This window comes from Prionailurus bengalensis, chromosome A3, assembly GCF_016509475.1.
Source record: "Prionailurus bengalensis isolate Pbe53 chromosome A3, Fcat_Pben_1.1_paternal_pri, whole genome shotgun sequence".
Taxonomy (NCBI): domain Eukaryota; kingdom Metazoa; phylum Chordata; class Mammalia; order Carnivora; family Felidae; genus Prionailurus; species Prionailurus bengalensis.
The window spans coordinates 28,673,240-28,682,382 of record NC_057354.1 but is presented as its reverse complement, the minus strand read 5'-3'; the positions used below and the strand labels follow the sequence as shown (position 1 = coordinate 28,682,382).

The 9,143-nt window shown below is 50.9% G+C and overlaps 1 protein-coding gene across 1 annotated transcript; it reads left to right on the top strand.

Annotated features, from left to right (window-relative positions):
- The first annotated feature begins 328 nt into the window (after window positions 1-328).
- LOC122496463 (signal-regulatory protein beta-1-like) lies at window positions 329-8,211 on the top strand. The gene is made up of 5 exons (XM_043602718.1): window positions 329-731; window positions 2,706-3,026; window positions 3,598-3,936; window positions 6,345-6,485; window positions 6,962-8,211. The coding sequence occupies exons 1-4, from the start codon at window positions 344-346 to the stop codon at window positions 6,443-6,445; spliced, it is 1,149 nt and encodes a 382-aa protein (XP_043458653.1). The 5' UTR covers window positions 329-343; the 3' UTR covers window positions 6,446-6,485; window positions 6,962-8,211.
- Window positions 8,212-9,143: the final 932 nt, after the last annotated feature.

Below are 9,143 nucleotides of genomic sequence, written 5' to 3'. Positions count from 1 at the left end.
GTCCATCACTTCCGCTCACCCATAATGGTCTAAAGAAATCTCATGGCCCCACTGAATGCAAGAGACCAGAAAGTGTAACACCCCAAGGGGCCAGAACGTAGACAAGCAGGATCATTTGGCAAAGCATGATGCTTTCAGAGAGGGCTGGGGCCGTCCGCCTGCCATGTGCCACATCACTGAATCTCTCTGTGTTTTGCTTTCCTCGTCTGTAACAGGGTCCCGTGTGACAGGCTCATCGCGAGGGCTACATGCCATGTACACGCAGCGGGCTGGGCTCACGGTGTGCACTCAGTGAAAGCTGTTATGGATAAACACTTGAGCGGACGGACAGGATCGCACAAGGATGGTAAGTAGCTGTTGTGTTCTCCCTCCAGGTGTGTCAGATGAGATGGAACTGCAGGTGATCCAGCCCGAGAAGTCGGTGTCTGTGGCAGCCGGAGAGACAGCCACTCTGCGCTGCACCCTGACCTCCCTGCTCCCCGTTGGGAAGGTCGAGTGGTTCAGGGGCACAGGGCCAGGCCGGGAGTTAATCTTCAGTTCTGTCGGATACCGCCACTCCCCCCGAGTAACAACTGTTACAGACATCACAAAGCGAAGCAACCTGGACTTTTCCATCCACATCAGTAACATCACCCCAGCAGACACGGGAACCTACTACTGTGTGAAGTTCAGGAAACGGGCTCCGGATGTGGAGTTTAAGTCTGGACGAGGCACCCAGGTCATCGTCAGCGGTGGGTATCGCTCCGTCCCCTGGTTGTGACAAGTCAATAAGAATGCCCTCCATCGCTTGAGCAACAGATAAGGATCAGGTGCTTTGGCGGGTGCCCCTGAATGAGCCCCTTCCACGGATCAGGAAAGTTGAGGCCCGGAGAGGTTGTGCTATTTGCTGAAGGCCCCACGGCTGGTAAACAGTGGGAAAATCTGAAACCTCAGTCTGCAGGCTCCCAGCTCTTCCCTTTTCCAATCCTGACCAGCCTTCTGGTTCCAGCGATGAGGGACTGAAAGTCTGAGTGACTTTCCCCGTTACAAGGCCTCACTTCACCCCTGCCTCTGGAGAGACTTCCGCTTAATGTGGCCAGGGTTCTCCTTACTCAGCACTGACTAAGCACCTGCTGTGTGCATTCTGGGCTCTGGGTGCTGTGGACGCAGCAGAGAACAAAACAGCCAAGGACTTTTCTCTCATGAAGCTTACGTTCCCCTCCCTTCCAATGCGGGTAAATGCACCGAGGGCAGAGACGGGGGGGAATGTGTTTCCTTATGACCGTTCAGAAATATCACAGGGAGAAGAGGCACAGCAGCACTGTTGACTCTGCTACCCCTGCTTGGAAGAGATGCCCGATGTAGGTCATTCGCTGGGGGTCCTTTCGAAAAATGCTCCCGTGATATAGGGACTGACTCTTAACGGTAGCAACTGAGTCTCCCTATACCCCCAGACATAGGGAGGAAACGGGGCTTTATCCTGATTGTGAGGGTGTCACGCAAGTTCCCAGTGGGTATGTCCCTTGCCTGGTCACCGCAGCCAGTACCAGTGCCTGGGCTCCCAACCAGGTCTGCCATCCTGGCTCTGGGACCTCTGAGGAGTCATCCCCACATTGGGCTCAGTGTCCTCACATGTCTATGACAACACAGCCCCACAGCGCCGCTGCAGGGACTGAGTGAGCGAATGCATGTAAGTTGCTTATGACAGGACCTGGCATGCGGTGGCTGTCCCGTGAATGCTGGGGACATACCACGGACCCCATCACAAGGCAGGCACGGGCCTGAAGGAGCTGAGGGTCAGGGAGTCAGCCTAGCATCAGGGGCCCGAGACACTCTCAATATAACCAATCACAGCGCTTTGTCCCTCTAGGGGTGTCAGGGCTGCTGGTGTTTTCATGACTTGACTTACTCAAGTGACACCTCCTACCTATGTCCTCAGAATGTTTGCTGAGTTTTAGAAAGGAAGTTGAACATTCACAAATACACATATCTGCAATATGTGCCCTCTGACGACTGTTCTAGAAGGTGTTTGGTAATAAGGGACAATTTGGAGACCCCCTATAGGACCTTCTGAAATGCCCTCCCTCTCGAGTCACTGATGTGTGTGTTCCCAGGACACAAGAGGGCTTCTGCCTGCTCCATAGGCCAGTGTCTCTGTCCTTGAAATTGATTCACGATTGAAAAATTAACCATCTTTGGCTTTCTCAGCACTCCGTGATCTTGGTTTTCAACCCAACACTGACCCAAGAGAAGAACGCAGATTCAGAAAAACAACCCCTCATTCCCTCCCTCTCAGATTCAGGGATTGGAGATGAGACCCTATGGAATATTTGTGGAAAGAGTGAAAACTAGACTAAATTCGCAAATACCTGAAGGGAGAGCTCCAGGTGTAAGTTAAGTTTGGGATAAAGACAGATCCGAGTTTGGTCCTGGAGAAGCATTTTCAGTGTTCAATTCAAAGCAAAACTGCCTGTATTTGCCTCACGTGCCCCTCACTCCCACCCAAGTAGGAGAAAGGCCTGCGGTCCCCTCTCACCAGGGGCACTGGGCTTGGCCACATCCAGGCCTACGGGCGGCTGGCCACCTGGTTCCGGCTCTCCTGGGGGCCCCCTCCACCCCTGCAGGGCTGGAAAATAATCCGTGAGGGTTCTGCACAGTGTCACATACCTGTCGTTGGTGAGGATGACCACAGTCATGCTTACTGCTCGTAAATGCTCCTCTTGTAGCCAAACCCTCTCCCCCCGTGGTGTCGGGCCCCACGGCCAGGGCCACACCTGAGCAGACTGTGAGCTTCACCTGCGAGTCCCACGGCTTCTCCCCCAGAAACGTCACCCTGAAATGGTTCAAAAACGGGAATGAGCTGGCAGCCTCCCAGACCACCGTGGACCCAGAGGGAGACAGCGCTTCCTACAGCATCTCCAGCACAACCACGCTGCCGCTGGCCCCGGGGGACGTTCGCTCCCAGGTCACCTGCGAGGTGGCCCACGTGACCCTGCAGGGGGGCCCTCCTCTTCGTGGGACTGCCAACTTGTCCGAGACCCTCCGAGGTAGATGCCCGTCACCCCCGGCCCAAGCCCAGCTCCGGCCCCCAAGCCTCTCAGCCTGCCCCTCCCCCACTCCGTGCTCCCAGTCTTCCATCCCCTGGAACCTGCCTCCTGACAGACCCTCCCAACCACCGGGCACCCAGGGGTACCGTCACCTCCTCCTGTTTTAACGGCAGTTCCAGGTGAACACCTACCGTGCTAGGTAGTTCGATTTACTTTCCCATAGCCACTCCAATTATTGAGCACCTACTGTAATCCAGCCACTGTGTGCTCGGTGACTTCATGGATTTTGCTAGTTACTCGATTCCAAATGCATGCTGGGGGCTCGGTTTCACTCATCATTACCCTAATAAGAGCTACCAGTAGGTACCTTGAGCACCTACTGTGTACTGGGCACTGTGCTTAGGGATTTCACTCGCATGCAAAGCCTACCCTGAGTGTTTGAGCACCAGCTGTATGCCTAGCACTGATCTGCGTGATTCCCTTGCTGCGTGGGGCGACCTAAGTTCTCGAGCCCCTCCCCGGTGATGTGTCTGTTCCATGAGGTCAGAGCTTCTGCTCTGTGCTGTTTCAGTTCCACCCACCTTGGAGGTTGCCCAGCAACCCGTGACAGGGGACCAGGTGAAGGTCATTTGCCAAGTGAAGAAGTTCTACCCCCAGCGCCTACAGCTGACCTGGTTGGAGAACGGAAACGTGTCCCGAACAGAAACGGCCTCGACGGCCTCGAACCTCACAGAGAACAAGGATGGGACCTTTAACTGGACAAGCTGGCTCCTGGTGAATTTATCCGCCCACAGGGAAGATGTGGTTTTCACCTGCCAGGTGCAGCATGATGGGCAGCCCGTGGTCACCAAAACCCATACCCTTGTGGTCTCTGCCCGCCAGAAGGACCAGGAAGCCCATACGACCCACGGTGAGTCCGAGATGCCAACTGACCTGGCACTTTAAATTCTATCTTTTCTTTTTTTATGTGAAAAGCAGTCATTCATGCCTATTATAGAATAATCTAGAGGTCTACAGACATAAAGTAGAATTTTGATATGAGCTTCCCTCCCCAAAGCTCATGCTCCAAGAGTGACCACTGTTAAGATTTTGGTACATAGCTTTTTAGATCTTTTGACAGAAACATGCATTAGAGAAGGAAACAACAGAGGGAGGGAGATGATCTTGTCGCTAGCATCCTGCCTCCTGCACCTTCACCTGACAGTAATTATGTCACCACGCCAGGCCAGCCACCTCCTCCTTCTGTTCGTTCTCACCTGGGCTTCATATCGATCTGCACTTGCCACTCTGAAATTCTGGACGGGAACCCTGAGGACAGAGTGTTGAGTCTGGACCAGGCTCCCAGGTGACCATGGGTGCTCACAGCACAAACCACCTTTGTCCCCTGCTTTGGGACAACAGGCCAGCAATAATCATGATTACTCACTGCACATTTACTTGATGCCAATTCCAGTTCATTTCTGGTCTTCTTCCTGCTACAACCACCCTGGGAGCTTGGAAGTTTACAGAACCGACTCAGGGAGCAATGGGGGACAGATGGAGAAGATGTCCTGCCCTTAGTCCAGGTGATGGGCTAAACCAATCAAGAGAAACCTGAGTCCCCGAGGACAGGGACCACCAGCCTATACTACAAACGTGTTAGAGAAAACAGCTGGGCATTGTCCCAAGGACCTACAGGTCCCCTTTCTATGACCAAATTATATCTTATCTCGCTCTTATAATATATGGAGGAGTTTGAGCCATGTTTCCAGGAGTCTTTGTTCCAGAAGACCTTTCAAAGGCCCATTTCCTTCTAACATACCCCATGACACTGTCCTCATTGCTAGGTCAACACTGGGTCACTGAGTGTCCGTGACCCTGCCACCTAGTAGAGTAGAGATAGGAAGAGGAGAACAAACAATTTCTCTTAAAACTAGAGGTATGCAGAAGTTGCATAATTGTGTTCACTAGTGACTTAGTCATGGATGCACACTCAGTTGCAAATGGATGTCCATAATTGGGTGGTCATGTGACTAATGACATTGGCTTTTCTACAAAACCAATACCATTACACACTTTGTAAAATTATCAGTAACTCCCTACAATCAGTTATAATGGAATGGATAGTTCTCAAAATTTCTTCTGAGACTTTATTTTGTGCACCAAACTTGGTTTTATTTCATCTCTAAATGCTTAGGAGAACTTTCTTGTGAACCACATGGGACTCCACAACCCTTTTATATATATATATATATATATATATATATATATATATATGAAGAGAATCTGGATAGCTAGGGCTACTCAAATTCTTCATTTCATATTGGATGCTTGTGGCAGGTTTTGCTTTGAGGAAGCTGGTCCATTTTCTTGAGTTGTCCAATTTCTACCCATAGAGTTCTCATCATATTACCTTATTATCGTTTTGCTGTCTGTAGGCTCTGTAGTAATATCCTATTTCTTTCCTGATATTGGAAATATTTATTTTTCCCTTTTTTCATTGTCAGAATTACTAAGAAGTATTTCAATTTTACTAATCTTTTCCACAAACTCTCTTTTGTTTTAGTGATTTTCTCTCTTGTGTATTTTCAATTTCATTAATTTTTCTCCTCTTTTTTTCCCTGTTCTGCTTGATTGGGGTTTATTTTGCTCCTCGTTTTTTGAAATGGGAGCTAGGATTGCTGACACTAGTCTTTCTTTGTTTGAATGCCATACCTGGGTCTCCTGTGCTTGGGGATTCAGTAGCATGGAGCCAGGATACCTGGTGCTGTGTTCTTCCAGACTGCTGGCATCTAGACCGTCTGCCTTCGTCTTCCACCTTTCAGAGTCCTCCTATTCTTGGACCGTGTGATTTCCAGGGGTCAGTCTTGACCTGACTTTCCTGAATCAGGAAATCAGGAAGAGACAAATCAACATCACCTCCTCTGGACTGGCTTGGGTTAGACTTTGGTCTTTGGCCTCGCATTGGGGCTCATACAAGGGCTGTTACTTCTGGTGCTTCCAGTGTGTCTGAACTAGCAAGCTTGCTTGTGTGCTAAGACTGGAAATGGGTATTAGGGTTGTCTGGGTTGGAAGGCTGGATGCCTATGTGGCTGACCCTGCTGCACCAAGATGCACAGCCTCCATCCCTTCCCTCAGGAAGGACCCCCGGTAGCCGGAGAAGGGGTGAGCGAGATGAGGTACTTCAACTCTGAATTCTGCCTTGAGCATCTCACAGGGAGATTCATTAGCTTCAGAGCATTGATGGGTCCAGGTTCCCTCAGATGGAGTAAGTGGAGGCCCCTGGGAGTGGACTCCTGGATCCCTCTCTGATGCTGCCTCCTGTCCCTTCATTTCCAGATCTAGAACTGTCCACTCCACTCCTGGTGGCTCTCTACCTGGGTCCCAAGCTGCTACTGCTGCTCGTCACTGTCTCAGTCATCTATATCCACAGGAAGTAATGGATTGGCTGTGAGTTATGGACAAAGAAGACAGGGCAAGGTCAGTCCAAGAAAGAGCCAGATCAGCAAGAGGGGCAGCCCACAGGTCATACAGGGTCACCGCCCACTTGGAGTAAAGAGCAGGTGAAATAACTCCTTTGATACCCTAAGGGGCCTCAGGAATCCCTCTGGGAGGTTCCAAACTCCCAGGAGGACTCTCAGGTCCTGTAGGAGGTGGGTGGGGTCAAAGGCTGGCAAAGGATGTGCACAGAGGCCTAGGGTTTCTGAGAAGTAAGTGGGCTGACTGAGCAACAGCTGGGTGGAAAATCCCATGGAGACCATCTCTAGATTATTTGGGCGCAAGGTGTACACATTTAGAGGAATGCTGACAGGTGCCTGCTGGCTGCTCTGAGGACGGCTCCCGCTCTGACCCTCCGTGGGACAGACTGGAGAGGATGGGGAAGGGCGATCAGGACCTAGGGAGGAAGGTTGAGGAGGCACAGTCCATGTCAGGGACTTTCTTCCCTCTCACTACAGGTGTCCCAGGAGGAAAATAGCACCCAGGACAAAGGAGACACGTGGAGAACATTTCTGGAATGATGCGCAGATAATGAAATGTGAACATGGGTCCACAGCTCCTTCCTTCCTCCCCTGCTACATGCCATCCTCGGTCTCTGCTGCCTCCTTCCTTCCCTGAGGGGCCCAGCCTAAGACAAGGAACAACTAGAAGCTTCCACAACCCTGCCCCAGATGCCTGCTTCCCCAGAGACCCACCTGCCCACAGTTCCTGCCGCTCCTCTCCCAGTCCTTGATGCCCCCAGAGCTGGTCTTCATACCTGGTCCTGAGCAGGGCAATAGAATGTCTCTGGGGACTGACACATGGATATCCTACTAGAATGTGAGAAACAAGTCACATGTACACACACCAGGCTATCTCGTATCCTTCTCCTGGGGACCATGGTCATGAAGTACACACTCAAGTCCATGTTCTCACAGGTTATTCCTGCCAACCCTCAGACTCCTAAGCCTTGGTGAGTTCTCCAATGTCTCTCGAATACAAATGAATCCCATCCTGGTTGGAAGAAGAGAAGGGATTCTCCTCCCTCTTTGCCTACATGTCCTTCTACTCAGACCCACAGAGGAATATCTCTTCCTCTCCCTGTGATGGGAACACTACCTCTTCTGTCACCTTCATCCTTCCCGACCTTGTTGCTCATGTACACGTGCTGGCAGTCCAGAAACCTGGACCCTTCCCTGGTTTCCTTCTTCGTATCCCGTGTTCAATTCTGCCTTCATAAAGCTATGTGCAGTGGCAAGATGGTAAATGTTCAACAATCCACTTCTCTGGAGGAAAAAGAAGCCCGATTTGTAGTGCTTGTCCACTTCGGTGGTGTCTATACTCCCAACGTGGCCAATTTCAAGCTGCCAACAGTGGAACAACTAGCTTGCAAAATTCCTGGAAAGCTCTCAGGAGAAAGGGCAAGCCTCCTCCCGCCCACCAGGGAGCTCCACCCAGCACCTGCACACTGCTCGCTCCCAGGCTGCCCCCTGGTCCCGGCAACCAGCATCCCTTCCTGGACCATTGCCGCGTCCCTAACAGACTCTCCGGGTTCCGCCACAGTGATCCTATGGAAATGGAGGTCAAATTGTCTCCCTTCTGTGCTTCTTCCCCCTACAGATGTGCATGGCTCCGTCTCTCCCCGTTTCAAGCTCTGCTGATATGTCCCTTTATGAAAAGCACCTTCCAAAAACCACCCCATGTAAAATATCAATTCCACTCTCTCTGTCCCCATGATAGTCATCCTAAATGTTTCCAAGTGGGAAAGCCCAGGTTAGTCCAGGTGTGCTCAGAGACCTCAAGCCCCCTGGGTGAGTGGGGTAGTTCTAAGGACCTCAATGGGGTGTGTGTGGGGGGGGTTAATCCATGTGCTGAGGTCGAGGAACAGAGTTGGAAGGGGCTCTGCAGAGCAAGGTGGATGCTGTGATGCACTAGGCCTCAGGAGGTGGCCCTGGGCTGTGACCCTCTTTGAGATGGCCTCAGCTGAGAAGAGCCACCTTGCCCCAGGTCATGCCTGGTAACCTGCCACATCCAGTGGCTCCTCAACATGGGGATATAGAGGCCCAGCCCGCTCACCCCAGCTCAGGACAACTCTGAAATAACATGTTAGTATCAGCACACACGGGAGATCACCTGAGGTTGTCATTGAGACCTCACTGCAGCTTAGCTTCTTCTAAACATTCCTACTCCCTTCTCCTCCCTTCCACAGGTTTGATCCTAAAAGTACTCCCTGAAAATGACCTGCTTGTTAATATTTATCTCAACACCTATTTCCCAGGGAAACCAATGTGGAATAAGAGATTGTGGTCAGTACCAGAAAAGGCAGGGATCCTTTTGTCTCTAGGGGCCAAGCCAGTCATGGAAGGGTGGATTGTGTACACTACCACATACCATATACCATATACCACAAACCACATTTCATATACCATATACCACATACCACATACCATATGCCATACACTATATTCTGCATACCATATACCACATACCATATACAATATACCATATACTACATACCATATACCACATACCATATACAATATACCACATACTACACACCACATGCCACATACCATATACAATATACCACATACTACATACCATATACCATATACCATATACCACATACCACACGATATGCCATACACCATAGTATATACC